This window comes from Pelmatolapia mariae, linkage group LG10_11 (assembly GCF_036321145.2).
Source record: "Pelmatolapia mariae isolate MD_Pm_ZW linkage group LG10_11, Pm_UMD_F_2, whole genome shotgun sequence".
NCBI classification, from domain to species: Eukaryota; Metazoa; Chordata; class Actinopteri; order Cichliformes; family Cichlidae; genus Pelmatolapia; species Pelmatolapia mariae.
The window spans coordinates 44,637,523-44,663,499 of record NC_086236.1 but is presented as its reverse complement, the minus strand read 5'-3'; the positions used below and the strand labels follow the sequence as shown (position 1 = coordinate 44,663,499).

Genomic DNA, 25,977 nt, shown 5'->3' with positions numbered 1-25,977 from the left:
ACATGCACGAAAAGCAGAATCACTGCAGAGCGAGAAAATATCTTATCTTCTGCTTTTACAGTCAGAGTTTTATTCACTGCGTTAGAGGACCGAAGCGCCATTTATGCCGGGAGATTACATGGAAACAATTTCTCCAAAGGAAACAGAAATAATAATATAAATACGAAAGCTCATTTTCACCTAGCTAATTAACATGTTAGTGGTAAGATCACTTTAAATGAAAACAGAGAAGTCCACAGTTAGGAAACAATTAAATGTATAGCTAAGTTCATGAAATCCTTTGTTACAGCTGGCAATACATGAAACAGAAGTATTAATGTGATACTTCAAATAAGACAACGGTCAAATAAAAAAAATAAAAAATAAACTTTAAATCGTTTTGTGGCAGCCTTTGACTAGTTTATTATAATAAGAATTTATTAAATTTAATAATTTATTAAAAATACAATATATTAGTATTTAACTAATTTCAGCATTTTGACATACCATAGTATGTTTCGCAAAACAAACTTACAGAGTAAGTCGACCTGTTATTTTATGTATTTTATTGAATTCTTCTCCAGAAACACGCTTCCATACATTTAGTTCCTTTATTTACTTCTCATATTTGTCTCTCCCTGGCGGATACTGGCTTTTATATGTTATGCAAAAGGATCGCTCATGGCCTCCGTATTTATTAATCCTCTTCCGTGTGTTTGTTTCAATGACCTTTTTCTACAGCCACGGGTGTGTTTGATGGAAAGGTTCGCAGTCGGAGTGATTACCTCAATCATGGACGATCTTCGGCGCGCTGCCCTGTCGCCGCGGTGCATTATGGTCCAGAGAGCCAGTGGTCTTCTGTCCTCCTGTCATCGCGTTAACCCGGAGAGCTGTGTTTTCAGGTTGAAACACAGCCGCACATGTAGACTCGGGACACTTTATAGGCATCGGCAGGTGACCTGTCTGTGATACTCGTGTCTGCGTTTACTGTCACGTTAAAACTTGTCGGCTGTTGTGAGTGAAGCATGTTTGTTATACTGCAGCAGCTAAGACAGTTAGCATAACAAACAGCCGCGAGACAAAGTTGAAGAAAGTTATAAAACCAGGTGAAAGCGAGGCAATGTGCGCGTGAGAGATACTTATGTGTACTGTGAAGTTACTGTAACGTATGTAACGGGAGTTTTCACTCTTGTTGTACCTGTGGGTCAGGACTGTCTCGTCTAACACATAGCTTGGCAAACATCTGGAGGGCACCGAGGGACCACTAATGAGAGGATTGTAAACACTTGGTGCTTGCAGCTTTCTTTGCTTATGGAAGTTAAAGCGTGTCTTAATTTCCTCCTCCTCCCTTCCCTGCTGCTGTGCCTGTTATAATCCCTTCCCTGTGGTGAACATCAGCTCTCCAGCGCCAGTATGGCAGTCTGCGTAAAGGCTTTGTGTTGCGTTGGTGTGGAGACCAAAATGCACAAGTTGCTGCTGGCCGGCTGTGCGAACTTTCATCCAAAGTGGTTTTTAAACTCTCTTGGTCCTTTTTCCTCACGACTTGGTGGGACAAGAACCCTCAGCTATTATAGCAGACCTGCAGAGTTCTGTCCAACGGGACACTCTGTGCCACAGGGAAATGTAAGACTGGGATCATTCAGCAGGAACTACAGCGATGTTTGCTTGAATTCACTGGTCAGTCAAGCACTGCCTTTATCCACATGTCAGACCAGAAGATCTCAGTGTGCTGCAGTGAGAACTGGGAGAAACCTGCTGCAAAGAGGAGCAGTGTGGCCTGGTAAGGTGATGTAGTTAATTTGGCTCATACTGACTACAGTATTCAAGTATTCTATGTGACCTATAGTTCTCTTTACAGTCATGGTAAAAAGAAAGCGTCTCTTTCAGTTCTAAGGTTTTATCTATCACAACATGTAAAAGAAAAACTGTGAAAGACTAATTACACCTTTACTGCTTTCATATGAATTAGGAGGGTAATGAGCAGCCAGCTGCTGCTAATCAAATGTATTTGATTAGATAATCATCAGCAAGCGTGAGCACCCCTATAAAAGCAGATGTTATGGTAGTTTGCTGGTCTGGAGCATTTAGATGCATATTAACACAGTGCCAAGAAGAAAACACATTAGCACTGATCTTAGAGAAGCAACTGTTGCTGCCCATCGATGTGGAAAGGGTCATAAGGCCTTTTCAAAACTATCTGAAGTCCATCATTTTATTTTGAGAGGGTTTTAGTCACAAGTGGATAACCGTCAGGAGTGGACAGCCCAGAAAATTCACGCCAAGGTCAGCCTCTGCAATGCTCTGCAACAAGAAACTGCACCAAACAAAGAGCTACGTCTCGTCTCTTGGCGTGAAGCATGCCTGCAAAGTTGTAACAGAATGGTTGAAAAAGAGAAAAATTCATGGTGTTTTAGTGGACCAATCCAAGTTGAGAGCTCAACCTGCTTGAATTGCTGTGGCAGGACTTAAAGGAAAGTCAAAATTCATCCACAGCTATCTGAAAGACTCATATAAATAAATACTAAAGGTGGAACTACAAACTACTGAATCATGGGATGTAGTAAGTTTTTCACAGGAATGCATAGTGTCCCTTTAAAATTTTCTTTTCCACTTGACTGCATTTTAAGTTGGAATAATGAAGAATTGTGTGCTAAGGTTTGTAATTCTAAACTTTATTATCCCGACCCAAAGCTCTTTACATACAGGTGAGAACCAAGCTATTGTCTTTCTGCTGTAGTCATGCTATATTCAAGGTACTGCTCAACTTTACATGTCAAATACTTTCCTGCACACATGGTTTAACTTGGTCTTTTCTTTGAACAGTGTCCTTTATCTGCAGAAGCGTCTCAGATGCCCCTCCTTCCACTGTAGCTCCGGCATTTGTAGTGGTAAGAGAGAAATTAATTTAAGCAGTCATTAATTAATAGTTGCTAATACTACTTGAAAGGTTTTGGGATGTGGTTTGTCACTTTGTCTTGCTGCAATAAACAATATGTTATTATTTTGTTCCAAAACCTGTAGATTTCATTCACACATTTATAATTTGACATACATCCTCCCCATCTTTACCTTAGAAACACTCAGCACCTGTGAGATTACTGACCTGCCATCAGCTTATACCATTATTTATTTGTTTGTTTATTATTTTGGTGCTGGCATCAAAAATAGTTTTTTTTTTTTTTATTATAAAAAACAAAAACAAAAAACCCAACAGTAACAAACAAACTTGTCATTTGATCAGCCGTGTGTGTGGAGATGGATAGATATTTTAAAAAAAACAAAAAACAAAAACAAGTAAGCATAGCATTTGGAATGCTCAAGTAATTTATTGTTATTATTTACATTTCACACAATTGTGTTTCAACGCTGTGCAAAAATGCAGTGAAGATGTGGTTGCTTGATGTAACCAATCAGCTTCATGTTTTCTTTCTTTGACAGATGAAGTTTGACCAAGAGGGAAATGTGACATCATTTGGTAAGTGTGAGGAAATTAACCTCATTAATGTTTACATGTTGTTGTGGTTGTTGACACTGAGACTGATGATTGTCTCTCACCTCTGGCATTGTGACAGAGAATAGGGATCTTTTCTTCTTTCTTTCTTTTTTTTAACATGGCCCTGAAGTACTCTTCCGTATCCTGTGTAGAACTGGACATGCACCACATTTTTGTCCATCACTGCTGTGTTTCTGTGTTACTTCCCCTGTGCAACAGCCACTAATGGGTTGTTACCACCAGTGACTCACTTCTGTTATCCAGGAGTAAAAATCAGTTGTATTTCAACCTCTACTTCATGTGTAGAGATTGGCCCAACTATATGTACATGTGTGCCTCTGCTCCTCATTTGTTTTTCTCTTCAAGAAAAAAAGAAGACAGAGCTTTGCCAGGAGTTAAGTCTTCAAGCCAGAGACCTACGCTTCCAACACACTACCAGCCTCACTGCTAGAAATAACTGCATTATTTTACGAATGGCGGTATGTTTTATTTCTTTTTCCTTTGTCTGCCACACTCCACTTACACCACAGGAGGCGTAGCATGAGCCGCACCTGAGCAGAAAAACTGGAGTTTAATTTTTCAGATGTTGCTTTCAATCAAAATAAGATGATCTTTATCATGTTTTTGAAAAGTAAAAATCCTATTATCATATATATGTTAGTCTGACCTACAATCTATCATCCTCTGGAAGGCGTCATCATGGTTCATCATTTTACAGAATGAATGAATTCTGTTCTCTCAGCACATCGTATTTTATCTCCACTGTTGTCACGATGAGGTAGCCACACTTTCTGTCACACCTGATGATGAATGAGAAGGCACAGTCAGTTCAAGAACTACACTCAAAGGAGGAGATGCACACTCTGCTCATTTATCATAACCAGCAGTGATACAGAAAGTCTAGTAAACAGTTTTAACTAAAGTTAAAGTTTCACAATGTTGGCTCTGTGAAGAGTTTGTGGAAGACAAATGGAGGATACGGTGTTAAAGCGGCCTTGCTTCTCTTGTCTATAAAAAGTGTTCAGATGATGGTGTGTTTCTATATCTTCATTTTCTTGTAGTAATGATAGTGTCTGCAAAACATCGTACGGTATAAGAATTAAATAAATATCCAGTCTCACGTGTTCGTCTTCGCTCCCATCCCTAATGTGCTACACAAACAGGGCAGTCCTCACAGGTCAGCCCTTGGTACTGTGGCAAACACTGGCACTTTCCACAGACGCAGTTCCCCCTACGGTTGCACAGCTGCTGGTTTTTTGCCATACAGGAAGCAGTTTCCGTGCTGCAGCTGCAGTCACTACCTGTCCAGTTCTCATAACAGCGGCATATTCCACACTCGCATATCCCATTGCCTTCGCATATTCTGTCAGATTAAAAATGTAGTATTTTAACCGTGAAGCTGTGTGATAACTTTATATCGATATATTTTATATACAAACTCGTGGCAACTTTTTGTTTTTACCTGTTCTCGTGGTATGGACAGTCAAAGTTTGTGCACTCACAGAATTGTCCGCTTATCTTTTCTGGATTTTCTCGCTGGTTGCAGTGACACATGCCCGACACACACACCCCCCGGCCGCTGCACACCGGGGCGCCAGGGCGTGAGCGACAGAAGTCTTCATTTTCTGTCTCAAAGGAAGTTATGTCAATCTGACAAAGGTTTCCAACATAAGGCTGATAGCACACACAACGCCCACACACGAGCGCCCCGTGGCTGCTGCAGGTGGGACTGTTTTCCTCTCTGTTTTCAGTGCAACTACACTGACCTGGTGAAGCAAATAGATTTTTAATGTTATTATCACACTGAAGAAAAATGAGCTGAATTATTGAACTCTCAATTTTCTAACAGTCTTATGAAGACTTGCTTTAGGTTTTCAGACTCAAATGTTTCTCGTAGCAAGTTGCTGCAGACTTAAACTGCAAAGTTACCTCCAACATCACACTCTTTGCAAAGCCTCTGGGTGTGATCTGGACAGACCAGGGTGCAGTGCTGTTCTGGTTTGAGATGTCACTCTTACTGGGACATTGTGCAGCTTCCACAGTTACCTGCAGCGCCAGAGGAACTGTTGTTCGAATAATTTGATTTTGGGGGACAAACAAGAAGGAACATTTTCTTTCTGCAAGAGATTGTGTTGGACAGGATTTCTTTTTCTGACCTGCACGAGTAAGGGGTTCCCTGTAGTTATGCTACTGAATGTGATGTTGAGACCAGCTGGCACGTTGCTGGTGTCTAGAGTCAGGTCTGTGATAGGATGATCATTTGGCATAGAGATTGACAGAGGAAAGGACTGGCTCACACCTGGCCTCAAATGAATGGCGAGCTCCTGGGGCTGCAGGAAGATGGTTTTGGCACCTGCTATGTCTGTTCTGCAGAAGTTCAGAAGTCACAAGAAATAACATTGTAAGATTTTTTTAACATCATAACAAAGGCCCTTTTCTGTTCCAAAATATATTTGAATTACAATCTGAAGCTGCTTTCATATTAATAAAAACAAAACAAAACTTTGGAAGGTTAATTCTTTTTACTTTCTTCTTTTTTTTTTTGTATGGAACACTAAAAAATTGTCACGTGTCCTTTAATGACTAAAGAGGTATTTAAACCAGCTTACCTGCTGTCATTCCTGATGACCTGCACACTGCTTTGAGGTTTATATATATGACTCTTATGACAGCCAGCTCTCTGCAGCCCCTTCACAGTATGAAAGCGAATGTTAGAGTTGGGGGCAGTGCACCAAGCGCACTCAGGGCCAGATTGGATGCACTGATTGCAGCTGGAGTCAGCTGGAGCATTTTTGTCCATTGGTCAAGCTGAGACTCGGCATAACCAGCAGCAAGAAGAGATGGGACAGCTTCACAGCCATTGTTAGTCCTGACTGTACAAGGGTAGAAACCACAGAAAATATGTTTCAGGCTAAAATTAGAGGAAATAAAGTATGCAAAGCAAACATAAGCAAGGACTGTGATCAGTAAGTGACTGAGACTGCAGTTACTGCAATACAAGCTTGTAGTTATGTGCTACATAAACAAATGTACACACACAGAATGCTTCATTACCTGAAGAACTAAAAGTTTTCAGCTCTGTTATGTCGTCGTGAGGTCTCTGCAGGCTGTGACAGACTGACCATTCACAGTTGTATGTTGGCGGTATCTAAGTGGGACTCAGGACCAGGGAGGCACAACTAGATCCTGATTGGTGCTTAAGTTTAAAATTTCTAACCACAAATATTTACAGTTCAGAGTCAAACCGAGCACTGACATGTTAACAGTAAAACGTTAACCGGGCGACATGTCATGTCTTCAAAGCATGGAGTCTTTAACAAAAAAGCGTCTTTTAAACATTCACTCTTTGGATCAGAGTATGTGGATGAGGACAGAATTTTTTGCCCCCCTGTGGAAATTTTATTATTTTTCAGTATTTCCCAAGGGCTGTTAAACAAAGCAAGGGAATTGCAACACAGCACATGGGAAACATCCTAGTTTCATTTTGGTTGCTTACATTATTTTAATTTGCACAAAGAAATAAAACTATTGACATAAACTAGGATTAAAATTACTAGTCTCACTGATGCTAATAGTCAGTTGTGTCCTGTGAGTAAGTCTCACAGCCCATTTTTCCTTAGAGAATCTCTTAAGCTCCTCCAGATTTAATGATCTTCTGCTATGGACCCTGGTCTTCAGTTCACCCCACAGATTTTCATTAGCGTTCAAGTTGGAGCTTTTTACAAGCCAGTCTAAAGTTCAGTTTAGTCTTCTGGAGGTTGTTCTGCACCAGGAGAACGTATGTTTAGCTGGAAGACCCAGGTTTACTGGTGACTGCTTGAGGTTTTCTGTTTTTGCTTATTCATAATTCCTTCCACCTTGACGAGATCCCCAGTTCTACACACACTCTGAAGCATCCTCAGTGTGTAATACTAATAATATTGACACTAATATTTTTTTTTTCTGAAATAATTTTTATTGTGTGGAGCTAGAAATAATTAATACTTAGTAAAAAGACAATTGGTGTATTTGGAAATGCTATACTGAAAATCCCTCCCTATTAAATATAACAGAAAATTTCTGTTATATTTAATAGGGAGGCTAATAATTTTGTCCTCGTCTGTTTGTTTAAGCTCTAGCCCATAACCTCCACTCACTGTCTTTTCAGGCCTTGAAAGCCATCTTGACCCCCGAGTCTCTTATGGTCTTGGATTTTCGTGGTCTTGGACTGGAGCGCTGGTTAGTTCTGGAGCTCGCCCCCCAGCTAGCGTCACAGACACACACTCTGCCCTTCGAGTTCAGAGCACTGGAAGCCATCCTGCAGCACAAGGTGAAACCGATCAGACCAAACAGAGTGCTTGTGTAATTAAGCGTGGTCTAACCTAGATAAAGCCTGAATGAAAGTCAAGGACACACACCTGAAGCTTTGTATTATCTGTGTCAACAGGTAAACACGCTGCAAGCCCGGTTGAATGAAGTTGAACCAGTCATATTGGATACGCTGGAATCCCTCGTAGACCCTAAAATCCTTTCTGCTGATAGAAGTAAACTACATGTACTCCTGCAGAATAGCAAGAGGTATTGAATCACTCAAGCCATGTAATTGTAGTCATTAATGGCATCTGGCATATAAGTATATGGAAGTTTTCAGCCTAAAGAGTTACAGTCTTATAAGTTTTCCCCTTCTCTCACGCCTGTTACAGCTTATCAGAATTGGAGACGGACATAAAAATGTTTAAGGACTCCATGCTGAAGGTCTTGGATGAGGATGAGACGGTTGAAGAGTTCTGTCTCACAAAGTGGACAGACCCAAGAGTTTTGTATGTCACACATGCACTCAGACACATGTATATGAATGCTGAACACAGTATCTTAAAAATAGTTGGAAATCTCTGGTCAGTGGTGAAGCATGTTGAAAAAGAAAGACACGAATTTGTTCAGTTCCCAAGGATCAAAGTCTGTTTCCAGTCTGAGTGTTTTCACTCACCTGCGGATAATACATTACAGGTTAACATTTTTCAGTGTATGTGGGTTTTTGTTTTGTTTTTTCAAATTAAATTAATTCTGCCCAAACCGCCAGGCCCAGCTGTACCTCTATTTTTCATCCATCTATCCATTCTCTTCAACTTGTGTACTTCTATTTTGTACATAACCTCATGTCTGTCTGCCTTTTTAGTGAAGAGAGCAGTTTGGGTATTGACCACGCTGAGGAGATGGAGCTTTTATTGGAGAATTATTATATGCAGGTAGCTGTACTTTAAATTCTTGAGTTTTAACATGATCAACAAATATTGCAATTATGCAAAAGTCTTGGTAAAGGCTGCATGCTCACACATTGTAAAGGACACATTTGTCATAGATTTTCATCAAGCCACGACCACTTCGTATGTTTTTATTTTCATCTAAGCATTTATACCCATTTATGCTTCTGCTATGGTGATTACCTACTTCTTTGCCTCTATTTTAGTTTAATATCCAAAGCACTGAAACACTTTACATGTTATCTGTGGCAGTTGTGATGGGCTGTCAGTAAGGTTGTACGATTGTTGTCATATTGACCATGAAATACTTCACACAGGCCGAGGAACTGGGGAACAGAGCCAGAGAGCTGAAGGGTCTGATAGACGACTCTGAGAGTGTAATCTTTATCAATCTGGACAGGTATGTACAAATTGGCTATACATTATGTATACATGCACACTATAGACTGATGTTTTTGAGAAGCAACAAACTCAAAACACTGATAATGAGGCTTAACAAGCCATTATTTTCGAAGATTGAATTTAATCTAATTCAGTCCCCCCCCCCCCCAAAATGCTTTGCCATCTACAATTTAACAAGAAAAATTTAATTTACTAAAAATTGATGCATCTTTGTACTCGTGTGGAATTTTGTGAGATAGGTTTGGTATTGTCATCCTGAAGAAGGCAAGGTCGTATTTAAAGATTTTATCTGAATTGCAGTAAATGTTGCTCCAAAATAAGTACAGTCATGTGAAAGGAGAGTTTTCATAGGACTCTATGCAGTCCAGTGCATGATCCAGTAGGTTATTAAACCATGTTCGGCAACAATACGTTGAAGTAAATGTTTTCTGTACGACTTAGTCTCTCACATGGTTGTGAAGGAATCCTGCCGCAGTCTCCTTCACAACATTAAGGTTTCTGTTTATTTGTTAATGCACAGCTCTTTATGCACATCTACTCATTATTTATTTAAAAAAAAAAAAAAAATAAGCAAACATATAGAAGCACTATGTGGAAAAACTAAGTACATGCTAGAGCAGGGCGATATGACCAAAAATATTTATCACGATATACATTTGAAAATTTGTGATAACAATATAACTGACGATATAATTGACACGAGACAAAATGTTTTACAACTCCACAACTTTATTAGCGCAAAAAACCCCATCAATGTATTTTCACTTAAACAAGCAGCTGTTTTTTATGTGCATTAAAGTTATATAAAAATGTAACAGTGCAAATACAAATTCCTTGCTGACAGTTTAACCAAAAGGCATTTCCAGTGGGAATTGGCCGACATATCCTGAACATAACCATGTATAATATTCAAAAAACTTAAAAAGCTGTTATACACACACAATACGGTAATATTATGTTGAAGCACAGTACGTATCACTCCGCGAGGCGCCTGCCTACGATAGCCGTAATGCTCCGACAATCCATCAAGCGGTGCGGCTTCGTAGCTTAGCAAAGTCGTACTAAAACATTTGACAGATTTTCGAGTGCCGTGTAGCACATAAAATCGTTTCGAGGTCAGTAAACACAACCAGAATTCGTACATAAGGCACACGGGATTATAAGGGGCACTGTCGATTTTCAGAAAAATCAAAGGATTGATTTTAAGTGTGCCGTATTTTCCAAACAACACGGTAATAACGACTGCCCGCTAGCATGCTCTACAAAAATAGTGCTTTGTTGTGTATCTGACGGACGAAAGCCAAACCAGTTCCACACCACTGAAGTTGCAGCATTTTTACAAACCAATTCTGGTTCATCCGTTTCATTTAACGATCCACTTTCGCTCTTCTCATTCTGCATCGCCGCCATGTGCGTTTGTAAACATAGGCACTGCGCATGCGCGTTTTACCCATATTCTATCGCGATATTTCATTTTCCTATCGTTGCCCAAAATTACACCGGTATTATCGTGAACGGTATAATATAGCCCAGCCCTAGTACATGCCATGATTCATTGTAGATCTATCTTTAAGCAGCAATAACCTGAAGTTATCTTTTTTTTGTTTGACTTAATCAATCGCTCATGTCGCTGTGGAGGAATTATGGCCCACTCGTCTTTACAACGTTACTTCAGTTCAATGAGGTTTGCAGGCATTCGTCTATGCACAGCTTGAGCTCTTGGGTTGTTTTCAGTTTCTCTGATCATTGCACGGTCTGACCTTGCGATGAATTTAGTGGGAGCTCCACTCCTGGGAAGATGGTGGGGTTGTGTTAACACACATCTGATTGTTCCATGATGGTTGATTTAGTTGGCAACAAGTAGCTGCTACTTCCCTTTTAATTTTCATGGAAAAAGTTGGGCGCACTTAGGGCGCACGACTGGATAGTCGCCTGTCAGAATGTTCTTTTTTCACAGGACTGTAAATGTGATTCAGCAACAGTGGCACCTTCACAAACGTGCTCGTTACTCCTGCCATGTGCAGTTACACACACACACACACACACACACACACACACACACACACCTGCTGATAATAAGCTGATGGCATCCATTATTTCGAAATAGAAGTTATTTCAGAGAGACTTACCGTCTGTGGGATGCCTTTTTTTCTTTTCTCTAATATATACCCAGTTTTGTTACTAATTAGCATTTTTTTTTTTCCAGATGTCAGATATCGTCTAGGTTAGGAATGGGAGACTCATTTTATATCGAGGGCGACATGCAACCCACTTTGTTCTCATAAGGAAAACCAGCAAAACTACCTTTTCTGCCACAGTACAGAAGTTTCAGTACACATTTTTACAAAATAAATAAAATGAGACAAAACTGAAGTGCTATTTCAACAGTATGTCTGAATTACAGAAATGTATAACTTGGGACCCATCATCAGTAGTGGACCTTGGATCCACTGGGTGTTTCAGCCATTATCATCCCTCATCCAAGGAGGCCCTGCGAGGGTTGATCAGGAGTGTGTCACTGATTTATGTTTTATTGTTATTTCTACTTTCTTTTGTTTAGTTTTCTACATTATTTTCTTCTATCAATTCACTGCAAAACAAAAGTAATACTTGTCTCTTTAATATTTAAAGAGCCTCACTTCTCAAAGGGATAGAAAAGGTGATAGCGAGAAGTAGGACAAAAGAGAGGAGAGCCGGAAGGGGGGCGCCTGATCTGGCATCCCACACCTCCCCGCCAGATTGGGCGTTTTCTTGTTTTGTATGATTTCTTACAGCCACTGAGAGCACTGTGTTTTATTCCAGCCACCGGAACGTGATGATGCGACTGAATCTGCAGCTGACCATGGGGTCCTTCTCCCTTTCCTTATTTGGTCTAATAGGTGTGGCATTTGGAATGAATCTGACAACAGCTTTTGAAGATGTGAGACAACTTCTGATCAATACTTTTAATAGTTGTAACTACTGCTTAGTGTTTATGAACAGATATTTATGCACTGCTCTCCCTGTGTGTCTCTCCTACAGGACCCCCGTGCTTTCTGGTTGGTAACAGGTTTCATGTTCTTGGGCAGTGGGCTGATATGGAGGCGACTTTTATCATTTTTGGGACGGCATCTAGAGACTTCAGTACCCCCACGAGTAATGCAAACGCATACACAGACACTGTGCCTTGTTATGTGTTCCTGTAAAGCCCAGTCTATGGACACCTTTCCCTGGACTGATCCAGAGAAATGCATCCATAAAAATAATTTCTTCTCTCTGTGATGCAGATCCCTCCAGTTTGGAAGAGGAATATGAGACCATCAGACATCAAGGCTGGGGTCAGATGAAGTTCTACCTGGCACAGATGATGGTCGTCTCGCAGCGCTCTTGGTCCTCTTTAACTTGATGCAAAGACTTCTTCTACAAGAATTTTTATTTTTAACACACCTCATTGTTTTACTGTCCCATGGCCACAGCAGAGGTTGAGATTACACTCACATCTCTGGAGACTATAGTGCAGTGGTTCTCAAACTGTGGGGCGGGCCCCACTGGTATGGCATGGACAACCACGTAACACATATGACATTATATGATGTGAATATGATTTTTATTATTATTATTTTTTTTATTATTATTATTTTAGGGAAAAAAATTGTAGCAAATTTTGAGGTGTGGACGATATCTATCTTGCATGAAGATCTGCTTTTGGTTTGGGGCATGTCAGAAGAAACTCTGCTCCAGTGTGTGCGTGTCACTGTTTCCCTTCATTTGACTGACAGTCATTTTTCATTTCTGCTTTTTATCTTTTTGTTTTCTTTCCTTTCAACGTCCAGTGCAGATAAAACTTTGAGTTTTCTTAGTGTTGCAGAGCCAGGAGCAGCAGGACGAAGCCCGTCCTGTGCTTGCTGTGGGTGCAACTGTAATGTAATCAGCAGCTGCTAGTGCTCTGGTCAGGACTAGCTTCACTGCTATTAGCAGGTTTCTTTGCACTTACAGTAATGAGCAAAGCGTTGTTGCCAGGTCCAGTGACGTCTTCACCTGTTTGCTCTGCTGCACTCTTTGAAGCAGGAACCGCCACCCCACACCTCGAGGAAGTGGTGGGGAAATACTGCACATCTCCATATATGTGGATTAAAAAAAGCCAGGTCATATAATAATCTGGCTTTGTGGAGTTGTGCTTTCTTTCATTTCACTGGTGAAGAACAAAGAAAAAAAACTTTATATCACTGTGAAAGCAGTAAACCTGTGACTCTGTCCCTCTGTACTCTGTATGTTCTGCCTTTATTAAACCAGAGGAAGTACACTGTGCAGCTTTGTGGCATGGTGTTTATGTCAACATAAGTGACAGGCACTTGCTCAAAAATGTCATTGTTTTTCTTATAAATGCAGAGTTCAGAGTGTGACTTCAAAGCTGTTAGCAGCTTTTACCAAAGGGAAGCTTTATAATTTATAAATTTAATCAAGTATTATAATAAATTGGTTGGTGAAAGGTTTGGTATATCTGCATGATGTCAACTGAAGCCATAGATTAGGTCTTGCATTAGTGGTTCCCAGGCCAAAGGTCAGGATACCCACATAGGGTCACCAATTAAATCAGATGAGTTTTCAGGTTATTAACGAATTGGGGAGGTTATAATAACAGCTTATGAGTTCACCCATAAGATAATGCTTTTATTTATTAGATGATTTATTTCTTTTTGTTGAGTGTGTCAGCTTGACTACTGCGTGTTTTAAATGTGTATTTTCTGTTCTGAAATATATTATTTTCAAGGAACATTGAATTACGTGGCTCCACTTTTCTTTTGTGACATTGAACTGCAAAAATGTCTCAGTGAAACAAAAAATAACAAAGCAGAAAACATTAGTTTCTTTAAAGCTGAGCGCATGTAATGAAAGATTTTTCAGATTTCTGATGAGCAATACTTGGGAAGATGTTTTATTAATGTGGACTGTTTGGCTATAAGACTAATATCCTTGGTTTGCTGTGTCAAATTAAGAATTGTTATGGCTGGATAATGTTTTTTATTATTAATATTAATTGAGGTACCTCACATGGAGTCAAAATATCCTTGTCACTGCCTAAGTGGATTCAAGGTTTGGAAACTACTCTAGGCTTCATGTTTTGTAAATATGAGTTGGTTTGAAAGGGAGTAAAGCGTTTGACAGAAACGGCCATTTAAACTGCTTGGTTGTCATTACAGCCTTTCTCCACCAGAGGGAGTCATGAACCACACCGTGTGTCACAACTAAAGCAAGCTTGTCCTTCAATAAAAATCAATGGAATCATAAAGTTTTTATTGAAATCTATGTTTTTGGAAATTATTCCGTCAGATCTATGTGCTAATTTCTCTGATGTCTCGAAGGGAAACATGTTTTTGTTGTAATATTTACTTTATGTGTGTATATTCCAACATACAAAAGATGGTTTAGTCTCAATCAATCCATACTGTGATGATTGCTCCTAATCTCCTGAGACCCAGAAGAATAAATGTTTCATAGTTGTTTTGTTTGTTTGTTTTTAGATAATTTAAGTGTAGTACTTGAAATAAATGTTTAGAAGATTTTTTTTTGAAAATTATTTATTTTTTATCTTAGTATGATGAAATGATATTGTTTCCATTTTTTTTTTTTTTTTTATTAAACTCCATCCTGCACCCCTAATACTCACCTAAACATGGGTTGTTGTGTCATGCTCCCCATGGCAGTAACAGTGATCATGGATGGTGTGACAGAGTACTGAGTGTGGCAGACAGGATTTTACTCATACTGCTGTCAGGAGGTGAGGTGGAAGAGGGCCAGATTTTAGAGCAAGAAGGTGAAAGCTTAGAGGAGTCCGAGCAGGGACAAATATAGAAATGTTGTTAAAGCTAGGGCTCTGAAGTTGTGGCATTTGGTTTCTCGGCTGCCATTTAAAACACCGGCCTGTGAAGGCAATAATCTTTTGGCAGCCCTGTTGCATTCTGTTTAACAGTGGTCTCACCTTCCAGAGAGCTTCATTCTTTCCCCTTTAACGGAGACATTAAGATAATCCGTTACTTTGATGGACTCCCTAATATTTGAAAAATGTGCCTTGACTTACTGAACTGACTGTAACAAGGAACCAGTAAGTTCAGATCCTAGGATATCTGAGTCATGCCGTGAAACGGATGTTTTCAGATGAGCACGTCCCTCTGGTTTGTGTGCTCTGACATGTTTTTCAGAAACCTGGTTACCTATTTACACTTTGACGTAATCATAGGGCCTCCTGTCCTGGTGGTTGTTAGCAGCGTTGTGCTGTTTTCATTTTTCATTCTAATGGAGACAGGAGAGGTACAGGTTAATGCACCTTTAGCTTATACATCATTAATTATATAAATCAGCAGAGAAAAGAAGGAATCAAACTTTTTTTCTGTTTGTGTGTGCTTTGTTTAAACATTAAGCAATACTTCTGATAACACACCTGCTGTTATGTCCCCATTTGAGCTTTTACCTTCCTGTCTGGCCTCCCTCCACTTCATCTCCTGACAGCTCTAAACAGACCACAATTTTGAGTAAGATCCTTTCGGCCTCACCCTGCCCTCTGCCTCTTGAAATAGGCTAAAAATGTGCGGCATTAAAGTTTTGTTTTGGAAGGGGTAAAAGTTAAAAACCTCATTTTTTAGCAATAGAATCATAATAGCTACAAAAAAACCCCAACAAAAACAAAAGCTTATCACCATATTTTATAGCCACAAGGGAGGGGAGTCAATTTTGAAAAGAAATATTGTTTGCCCAGCCCCCGCAAATATGGCCTCAATAGAACAGTAGGATTCATGTGAATTACATAGAGATTTGCCTCAGACTCAAGTCCTCCAAAAAAGGGCAAAATGAATTACGGATTTTAGAAGCGTATATCAACACTAAAAATTTTAATGAAAAAATGTCTCCAGACGGTAGCCGCGCGTTCAGCCTATTATTAATGAACCTCGGTGAAAGGCAGTTGAGCTAATGTCGTCACCTTGTCAACGGTTCCGGCTCGCGTGTGCGTCTCCACTACCGTCGTCAAGGACCGGCGTGCTGACGTCACCGCAGAGAGCCACGCTTCACGACCAGGCTAAACAACTTTTTCAGACGAAGTCCTTCTCACAACGAGTCCAGGAGACACTCGGGAACTTTACTGAGATTTAACGAAGTGACTCGACAGCGGCAGCGAAAGCGCTACAACAAATTATCCGTACTACGGAACACCGAAGAGCGAGTTGAACGTTTTCACTATACCAACATATAATTTCTCGTTTTCAACTAGCGTGTTTTTTTTAATTGTTTTGGAAGTTAAAATGGGGAATCTGTGGTGGTTGTTCCTCGTCGGGCTGGCAACTGGGTCAATCAGTGGAAAAGTAAGTGGCTTTTCTTAAATGTTTTTTAATTCAAAAATGTTCCAGTTGACGTATTAGTGGAAAAATACATATTAATTATCTTTAATATGTAAAAATAACCGAGAAGGCTAAAACGTTAAGATATTTTTGAAAACGACAGCACTGGGTAACGTTTATGTTCATGTGGACTGTTTGAGTTCTACCCCATAGAGTAGATAAATATATTACTCTTAATGTTATATCCTCAGTTTTTTCTCTGTGTTTATTATTATTATTATTATTATTATTATTATTATTATTATGTATTTACGTTAAATGTACCTTTAAAGTGAACAGCACGAATTTGTCTTTTTAAAACATAAATATATGTTACCTCCGGCTCTATAAACTGGGTGATTTTTGACCTCAGCAGCCTTTTCAAACCGAGGCCAAGCGTCCAGTTGGTGTCAAGTTCACACAGGGCCAAAGTCTGTTCATCGTTTAGCTCACAGCTTTGACATTTAAACTAGACCTGGCCTGAATTTCTCACCCACACGTTTTATAATGTTATACTTTGCAAATTCAAATTCTAAACCAGGAAATCATTAATATTTAACCAAGGTGGTTTAAGAAAAAAAAAGAAGAGTATTTCAAAATCCTCCTTTACCCCTTCCGTTGTTTCTCTATGTGCGGCTGCTTTATAGCTGGAAAACACCTGGGATGACAGGCTGAAGCAGAGCTTTGTTCATCGTCACAAAGTATGAAAAATATCCAGGCTGGTGATTTATTGACTGTAAGAAATCTCTAATGAGAGCCAGGGAGCCTCACCACCTCTGCAGAAATGCAGTTTGTTTAAGATTTATGGACTGTATATTGTGAAAGGAGAGGGAACTGAAACACGATACTGATTCTGGTGTATATTTGTAGCAGAGGAAAGAGACATGCAATCCCTTAGTAGGACTCAGGGAGTTGTGGATATGGTGAAAATGAATACAGCTTGGCATTCCTGTCCTGCTTTAAGGCCCCACAGGTTGTAATCTCTGAATATAATAGCTTATAAACAGGTGTGGCCACTCAAAAAACAAACAAACCTTTTTTCTGCTTAACTTTAATTTGTGTCATCTCATACTTTGATCCACAGATGCTTTGATTCGTCTTCATGTCATACCACTAATACACAGACTCCAGTCTTAAATTGCTGGGTGTGATGGGCTACATCTTACATCCAAACTATCTGTGTCCCCAAGTGTGGCTGTAGAATTACTGGTTAGTCAGTCAGTGATGTTGCTCCAATCCAAAGGATGAATGTTTAAACAGGCTTTCTTCCTTTGACAGTTTGTGATCTGGTAGTTGTGTCATTTTTCTGGATGGATGAGTAACAGCGAGTTCCACTGGGCTAGTCCAGGCAAGCACGCAGCTGCGTGGGATATGAGCAGTTTTTCATCCAACTGCTAAGAGCGAGAGGAAAAGGGTAACACCTCCTCACGGTGCTATTAATGACGATTTTCGTAGGGCTTCAAAAGCACTCCACTGAAACGCCTACATATGAGGAAGAAAAAAACTGTTTAGAAACAAAAGAACATGAATATAAACTATGTAGTTTGACACTTGCTGCTGTGGAGAACTAAAAAGCCTGGTGGGGCGGAAGATATGTGTTCTCAGTTAATCAGCATTAGTCACAACATTGTTCTGTGTGTCAAGGGCAGTCTGTACACATGCGATTAGCTGCAAGAGGTTTTTCTTTTGATGAGTTGCTGTAGCAGTTTGTTTGACTTTCAGTGTTAGCATGCCCTTGGAGAGTTTTTATTTTATTTTAATTTTTTCAATATATATTTTTGGTTTTTAACCACATATTGCTGATTATCTTGACTGTTCTTTGACCACCACACAACTAGTGGACAAAGCTATATTAGGTCTTTGCGTACATGGAGTGGACTGGGACCTGTAGTCTGGGGTCAGCAGTTTCAAATGACTGTAATCTGAATTAAGGACATAATAATCACATGTAAGACAGAAGTAGATATTGTGTCACATTTTGCCTGTTGGCATCACTAAAGACTGCATTACCAAACTCTGTCAGATCACTAAAGTTGTAAGAGGAATATTCATTTTCTCTTGGCATCTGATAATTTTGTCCTTATAGGCTACAGCTACTTAATGTCTGTGGATAATTCATTTTATGTCTTAGTCAAACATACAGCACTCTGCTGCTGCTGCTATCCAAGTGATGACAGATCTGTTGTGTGCTTTTCGTTGTTATCTAAACTCACTCTCGATCTGACCATGCTCTCATTACTTTGCAGCTCACTGGGGATATAGCTAGCTATCAGCTGAGGAGAAACAAAAAATAAGAGTTTGATGATTGTCAGCTTTAATGTTGCCCTCCACCAACACTCAGTCTTCTCTCATATGTCTGTGGAGTGATACAGCTGTTTCCAGTAAACTGTCTTCATTGTGACAAAGCACCAGGATATCAGAATGTTATATACAGAGTGTGTGTGTAAATCCTGCGTGCATACGTATGCTTTCCAGATGTGTATAAATTCTAAATCACATCTTCCAGTAAACCCCAGTGTAAAACTTGTATCTGTCAAGGAGAACTGATTCAGAGTCAGCAGAAAACAAACTGCCAGTAGGTGGGAGGTCAAAGCTTAATGGCATTTAGTGAAATCAATTCTAAATTTAAAAATATTTGATTGATCCGTTAAAAAAGATAATATGTTATATGTGTTGACTCAGCTAATCGTGTGGTTAACATCTGGATTTGGTCTGGTAAAATAAATGCCAGTGAAACACAGTAAAACACTTTGATCTAATACTTTTTTGTATGACTATCAAGTCAATGTTATTTATGTAGCTAATTTTAATACAACCGACGTTGACCCAGAGGGCTTTACAGGCACACTCATCTGCAATCCAGGTCTCCAAGAAGCCAGTTACAACACACAGAACTCACATAAACAGCATAGTAAACATAATGATTAAAAAGAAGTCAGAAAATAAGAATAAAATCAGAACTAAACTCTAACAATAGTTAAAACAGCTATATAAAAGAACTTGTCCAATCCGTGATGGACCTCAGACTTGACTGTTAGCAGTTAAAAAAGGTACGTCTTTAGAGGTCTTTTAAAATAGTTGGACAGATTTCGCATACATCTACCATAAGTTTGCTGATGTCTGATTATAGCCTTATAACCTGATAATTCTCAAGCTAGGCATAGAGTATATTTCCCATTGTGTATGTGACACAGACAGTCACAGCTTTTGCTTTTCTAATCTCTGGCTGAAGTCGGTGAGAATGCCAGCACCTCTTCTGCTATTTTAGTCACCCTTGGGTTTACGTGTTATTAATGCTTCACATGAATACACCAGTATCTTGGTGACATGTTGCAGAATGACCTTAAATGTTAAGTGTACAGTTGCAGATCAGATAGATAGATTTTATATCTGTATCCCTTCTGTGGGCTGTTTGCATTATTGCATACTGATAAAAAGGTTTGTTAGCAAAAGAAAAATGGTGTTAACTTGAAAAGAACTGTTGCTTTGACAACATATTTTGTGAATTTTTATTGGAGTAGAACCTTTTTCTGGAGCAGTTATCTTATGAGAAGTACACTAAACTGTGCTTCCTTTCCTTTCTCCCTATTTTCACCCTCTCTCAGCACCTGTGTTAGTGGAAGCATAGTATACATACCAGACATATTTCAGGTCTCAATGGGCCATATTCATCCATGTCTCTGTGTGTGAGTGTCTCTCCCTCTCTTAACACCAGCATATGTTTGAGCTTCTTTTTCTTTGGCTCTTTATGGATTTCAGCACAGTTAGTGTCTTTCTTTGATTCATGTGATCTCCGGTTGTGTTTGAGCCACTCGTCTCATTACCTTCTGTCTGCCTAGGCCTTGGATCAAGGGAAAAGAAGGTCTTTGGTTTTCATCACACTCCTCTGTGTAGCATTCGGGTTGGCGGAAGGATTTCACGAGGTGCAATCTAATATGTGAAGCGGCCCTTTCCATGTGTGCGTCTACTTGCCTGCTCTCTGTGTTGTCTTTGAAGCTGCTTTATCTCGTCCCTCCTCCTTTCAAACACACTTAGTTCTCTGCTGTGTGGTTCTGCAAAGTATCACAAATTACTGCCACAGCACGTGAAATGATCAAGAAAACAGCCTTTATCTACTGCACATACTATAGTATGGATGTAATACTCTCAGACAGCAGCATGCACTGCTGCATATTTGGCCAGCATACATCATTGGTTGTGAGAGGTATTGTCTTACTCCAGAACTGTAGCGATATCCACATGTTGTCAATTAGTGAAAGGAATTCTGCCTGTGTGAATCTATGTGTGCGTTTCTCTCCTACTTAAATAAAATTGCATGTTTTTAACCCCCCCCCCCCCCTCTTTTTGGCAGCTCTTTGTCTTCTCCCAGTCATTTAGCCCAAGTGATGACTTATACATAGAGGGCCGAACATCTGGTGACCTCCCTATAGACGATGAAGATGGCGATGATGGTGGGTCAGGCTCTGGATCTGGAGATTATGGTAAGGATATGTATGCATATATGTCTTTGTATATGTATAATATATCTATATGTATATTTTCCCTGTATTGCTTATTAAATAGAAACTTCATCACGGATTATTAGACATTATTTAACTCCACTCGATCATGCATGTAGGCTTGTGAGTAATACACAAGTAAGCCACAAGTGCTTGTATGTTCAGACACAGATGCACTTACAATACACCAGATGTTTGTCCTGAGGTGATACAGTGGAACCAGGTGACATTTTATTGGAAACTCACAGACTTTGAATGACTCACCTGCGTAAACTGTAGTGAGTGATGTCGTGGCACATTCAGCGTGATATAAAACTGCATTACGTTCAGGTGAATTTCAGTAAGTTATAAAACTTGAAGTAGGAACTGTTTCCACATTTGTGGCAGACTCTGCTGTAAAACCAAGTAACCTCAGATGTCAACTCGTTATCCAAGAAAAACTGTCCTATTCCTTGAGTTAATCCAATAGATTAAAAAAAACCAAACTATTCTATAATAATGAAAAGAGACATGCTCTGAAGTGTTTTGTGTTTTGTTTTGGTGATTTCTCAGTTTCCCGTGCCCATTCAGATGCCGGGGATATGATCCTGACGTTGCCTAGCCCCTCTAGCAAAACAGAGCAGCGTCAACCACAGCCTACAGTACACTCTCCGCACAACCCACCAACCACAGTGGCACGCAGCCAAGATCCAGCAACTACAGCGAAGGACACTGACATTTTCCCTGATGGAGACAAGGTAAAGTATGACTGTTCCTTTTGATTCATGTCCTCATGAAGTCTGACTTATGTCCATCTTCAGGATGATTCATCGCACACACAAGGATATTTATTCTTTTAATTTCAATTAGTGATAGTGAGAGTAAATATTAAGGTTGATTAATTTTGGAGCAGAGAAACTAATTGTGATTTATTTAATACTGCTTTAAAGTGTGAATAGTGGTAAATGGAAAGTATTTAAAGCCACATAATGTCTCAGCTTTTTTTTTTTTTTTTTTAAACGGTGCTAATATCCTTATAGGGGCTTGGTGTTGGCCCAACAGCTGACTGGTTTGCAAAGGATGCTAGTCCCAGCACCACCAATGTGCCTCCCAGTGGCAGTACTAGAGCTGATGGTGTAATCAATTCTGGCAAGGAGAGACGCCTGGATGTGTTAAATCCCCAATATGAAGAGCCTATCAAAAAGTCTGATGAAACTCTTACCAAAGCTGATCGAGAAGGATTATTTGGTGAGAACTCTATGGAGGTATCCTCTGAGAACCTGCTGGAGAGAAAAGAGGTGCTAGCAGGTAAGGACTAGGTTTCTACTGTCTTACCAGTTCACTACAAAATTACAGTAGTGAGTTTTCAAGAAAATTTAGACTTCTGTTGAAGAATCTGGAATGTTAAGTATAGATAACTGTGATAAAAATGTTATTTTTTAAAAATAATTTCGTATTTCTTTTTTCCGTCTCCAGCTGTGATAGTGTGCGGAGTCATTGGATTCCTCTGTGCTGTTTCCCTCTTGTCTCTCCTTGCCTACCGCATGAAGAAGAAGGATGAAGGTAGCTACGACCTGGGAGATAACAAACTTTCTGCAACTGCATATCAAAAAGCACCCACCAAGGAGTTCTACGCCTGAACTGACTAATAAGAACAAAGCAGGGTGGATTTTGGCTCCTGCCTATTAGGACTCAAATGGATCTATAACCAGCTGAAGATGATTCTTCTTGATGAAGTCTGAAGTAGACACATCTGCTCCTCTCCAGTGCTGCTTCTTTGTTCTTTGTCTTTTTTTTTTTTTCTTCGCCATTCCCAACTTCATCCACTGCCACTTTATCTTTCTACTTAATGTTCAGTGTTTGTGACGAAGGGGTCATAAAAAAATAAAGTCAGACTGTTAAAATGCTTTCCTGTCATCCCATGCTAAGGAAGGAGTAAATACCCATCCAAAGTTTTAAGAATGAAATCCTGAAGAGGATCATTGTAGTGTTGGCGAGTCGTCAGTGTGAAACGATCCGACGCTGTGCCTTTAGACCTAAGATGAACTACGCTGGACAAGAGCTGATTCTGTGTGACCCAGAAATTGATTGCTCCTTTTGATGGATGTACAGCTGAACCAGCCCAGTTCAGCCTGGTACTATATTCTGTATAAGAATAGTATTAAGTATTAAGACCTTAAAAAGTTGACACTTTTTTTTTCTTTCCTCTGAGGTCAGATTGTGGTTTTTTTTGTGTTAAAAGCTGTCTGCATTGCTTTTTACTCTCTGTATGCTTTCTTTGATTTGTTTTGGCTTTTGCGCGGGGGGGGTACGTGAATGAACATTTTCATATGCTGCCCAGTATTGCATTGAGAGATTTTGTTACTTTGCAGGTACAAACATTTGTTGTTTTCACACAGGCACTTACAGAACTGACCAAATATAGATGTGCTTTGTTGTTTGTAAAAAAAAAAAAAAAAAAAATTTGTAGTACGTTTTTTGTTTTTGTTTTTTCAATGTGTTTTTTTTTTTTATGTTTAGAGATTATATTTCTGTAAGCCATTTTTTAAGCAATTTGTCTTTGACTTCATACAGTGGCAGCCTTAGTAAAACTCCCTCAGGCATCTTTAGAACACATGTAATATTTTCAGGACTTTTGGGGGGGTTTTGGTGACTGCAAGCATGTGGACAGGTGGAGTCAAAGCTAATGACTATAATTCAGAAACCATAGAAGCGATCAAGGTTTTCTGACAACAGCCAAAGCGCATTCCTTTCTCACTGTCCTCTGTATAAAGCTATAATAGTTGGTTTAAGGTTTAAAGGCCAGTGAGAGCATTTACTGCTCTTTTACACTTTAGAGTTTATCAACTTAGCAGGGTTAGAGAGTTGTTAATTGTGTCTGTTTAACTCTAATCTGTTTCTTTTAAGCGTAAACGTGCTTGGTTTGAAACATGTATTTCCTGATTTTCAGACTTTACCTCAAGCAACAAGAGCAGCATAGCATGTTTTATGGCTCCAATGAAGATGCACAAAGCAGATAACGACAACAGGGTTCTATTCCCTTTCGACAGCACATAAGTGTGTAGACCCTTTTCATAAACCTATTAGGAGTTTGCCTTTTTATGGCTTTTTAACCAGCTACCTACTGCCTGTAATGTTTCAAAGAACACTGCTTACTGTTTGTCATAATAAAAATGAATATTTTAAAGCAAGTAGTACATTTGAATGCATTTGCAAGGTACCTATTCACTGTGTATAGAATAAACAGGAAGATGTAGTCATTAACCCACTGTGGTGACTCTTTGTTGATAACGTGACATTCGTTGAGTCTTCAGTGCCTCATGTTACATTATATCCTTTGATTTGCAGTGCGGTTGCAGTATTAGTGTCACACTTTGAACTGTGAGCTGTACAGAACTGCAAGTTTGGAGTTAAAATCTACTATGCCAGTGTGGTTGAAGAGCAACTTCTGTCTGAAACAAAAACAAACCCAGAGGGTTAATACCACAGGTTAGCACTTGTTGGCAAAGACAAAATAACTTTTCGCTTCTATCATCTACATGCAGTATATATAAAAGATATGATTTGTATGTAATAATTTATACTTAATTAGACTACAATGTAGGTAAATATGTCAGTCATTATTGGGATTGTACAGTATTTACTCGTGGTTGAAGCCTCTTTGTGCCTTCAGCTTGAGTTTTATATGCCTATTTGTATCTTGGTGCATTTGATGAGCTTTATTGTCAGTTTCTTTAAAAGATTTTCTAGCTTTTTTTAAAGTCCTTTTTCTATATGAATGCATCTAAAAATTATAAAAGTACAGAAAGTTTATTGGGGACATGTTGCAGTTTTATTTTTTATCGAAGCTGACTGAAATCCTGGTTCTTAGAAATAAACTACACAGGTATGAGGACCAGCCAATTATCAACTTACCAAGATGACCAATAGAGAACTTTGTTGCTGAAATGGTGTATCTCATGAGGTTCACTACTGAATAAAAGTTGTGGCTTTAATGCAGTGACTGTTTTTTCTCTCTCTCTAAACAATACTGCTTTTCCCCCCTGTTATATACACACATCAACACGACAGGTTTAATATTATATGTGATCTTAATTTCTGCCTGTTTATTCACCTTTTCTTCTAATTTCTTCAAGGTCACGATCTTTGTGTTTATTTGTTAATTAAGCACCTTCTGTGCATCATTTTGAAGCCCACATGTTATCACAGATTTGCATTTTGTTTTTATTGTGTGAGACAAAACCAAAAAGTGAACATTCAGCTGCAGGTAAAAGCTATTATTTGTAGCTTTTGTTCAGCTGATCTGAAATGTAGAGCAAAGCATTTCCATCAAGTCTTAACAAACATCCTTTTACAAAGGCAGGCAAAAGTGAAAAAAAAGGTTTGCAGTACCAGGTCAGCAGCATGTGAAATGAGTCATATGGTCAGATGTTTTTAAAGATCTTCAGAAACAAAAGGAGAGCATGTGGATGCACCAAAGGTTTTTTTTTTTTTTTTTTTTTTTTTTTAAATGTATACAGAAGATGGCTATAGTAGAAAAGACACATGAATAGAAAGTAGAGCCATGCACATAAGTTAATAGCATAAAAGTGGTAGTAAAGTGTAATAAAATAAATGAATATGAATCTGACATGGGTAGGGCACTTGAAGTGAATATCTATGACTGGTGAGGAATGCAGAAGATCAGTGGGAGGGGAAGATGAGAAATAAAAAACACGGACTGAGATGTGCTGTGTTTCCCACAGTGTGCACACAATACACTGTTAGCACTGGGCATCATTTTAACCATAACATTGTTTGCAAAAAGGAAGGATGACTAAGAGAAGACTCATAAAAAGTGCGTGATTTAGCATTTGGTTTTAAATAGTTTCTAAATAGGCAGTTCCTGTTTCTTGACACAATACGAAAAGTGAGATTGATACACTTCTTCTATACAGCTGTGTTGTTTCATTCAGTAGTGGTATTTTTCTGTGTGTAAACTTTCAATTTCTTGTGTGCATTCAAATTGTTGAACAGCAGGTCAGATGTGAACCCAA

At 39.2% G+C, this 25,977-nt stretch overlaps 2 protein-coding genes across 3 annotated transcripts; both read left to right on the top strand.

The window, feature by feature from the left end:
* Positions 1 to 753: 753 nt before the first annotated feature.
* mrs2 (magnesium transporter MRS2) lies at positions 754 to 14,618 on the top strand. The gene is made up of 12 exons (XM_063488125.1): positions 754 to 1,759; positions 2,803 to 2,867; positions 3,418 to 3,454; positions 3,839 to 3,951; positions 7,620 to 7,781; positions 7,899 to 8,029; positions 8,155 to 8,271; positions 8,628 to 8,697; positions 9,030 to 9,112; positions 11,917 to 12,034; positions 12,136 to 12,249; positions 12,381 to 14,618. The coding sequence occupies exons 1-12, from the start codon at positions 1,393 to 1,395 to the stop codon at positions 12,438 to 12,440; spliced, it is 1,437 nt and encodes a 478-aa protein (XP_063344195.1). The 5' UTR covers positions 754 to 1,392; the 3' UTR covers positions 12,441 to 14,618.
* Positions 14,619 to 16,198: 1,580 nt separating this feature from the next.
* On the top strand, positions 16,199 to 24,936 carry LOC134636351 (syndecan-2). Of its 2 annotated transcripts, none has more exons than XM_063486292.1 (5): positions 16,199 to 16,448; positions 20,815 to 20,944; positions 21,533 to 21,699; positions 21,982 to 22,249; positions 22,418 to 24,936. In XM_063486292.1, the coding sequence occupies exons 1-5, from the start codon at positions 16,389 to 16,391 to the stop codon at positions 22,579 to 22,581; spliced, it is 789 nt and encodes a 262-aa protein (XP_063342362.1). In that variant the 5' UTR covers positions 16,199 to 16,388; the 3' UTR covers positions 22,582 to 24,936. The 2 variants fall into 2 exon arrangements, with proteins under 2 accessions (XP_063342362.1, XP_063342361.1); XM_063486291.1 differs by having other exon boundaries at positions 21,515 to 21,699.
* The last annotated feature ends 1,041 nt before the right edge of the window (positions 24,937 to 25,977 follow it).

What these genes read in the sequence shown, in the direction of transcription:
- LOC134636351 (XM_063486291.1), top strand. Translation starts at nt 16,389, where the DNA reads ATGGGGAATCTGTGGTGGTTGTTCCTCGTCGGGCTGGCAACTGGGTCA. An exon ending in CTGGGTCAATCAGTGGAAAA is followed by an intron (nt 16,449 to 20,814) that starts GTAAGTGGCTTT and finishes TCTTTTTGGCAG; the next exon opens with CTCTTTGTCTTCTCCCAGTC. An exon ending in TTTTCCCTGATGGAGACAAG is followed by an intron (nt 21,700 to 21,981) that starts GTAAAGTATGAC and finishes ATATCCTTATAG; the next exon opens with GGGCTTGGTGTTGGCCCAAC.
- mrs2 (XM_063488125.1), top strand. Translation starts at nt 1,393, where the DNA reads ATGGCAGTCTGCGTAAAGGCTTTGTGTTGCGTTGGTGTGGAGACCAAA. An exon ending in TAGCTCCGGCATTTGTAGTG is followed by an intron (nt 2,868 to 3,417) that starts GTAAGAGAGAAA and finishes TTTCTTTGACAG; the next exon opens with ATGAAGTTTGACCAAGAGGG. An exon ending in AGACTTCAGTACCCCCACGA is followed by an intron (nt 12,250 to 12,380) that starts GTAATGCAAACG and finishes TCTGTGATGCAG; the next exon opens with ATCCCTCCAGTTTGGAAGAG.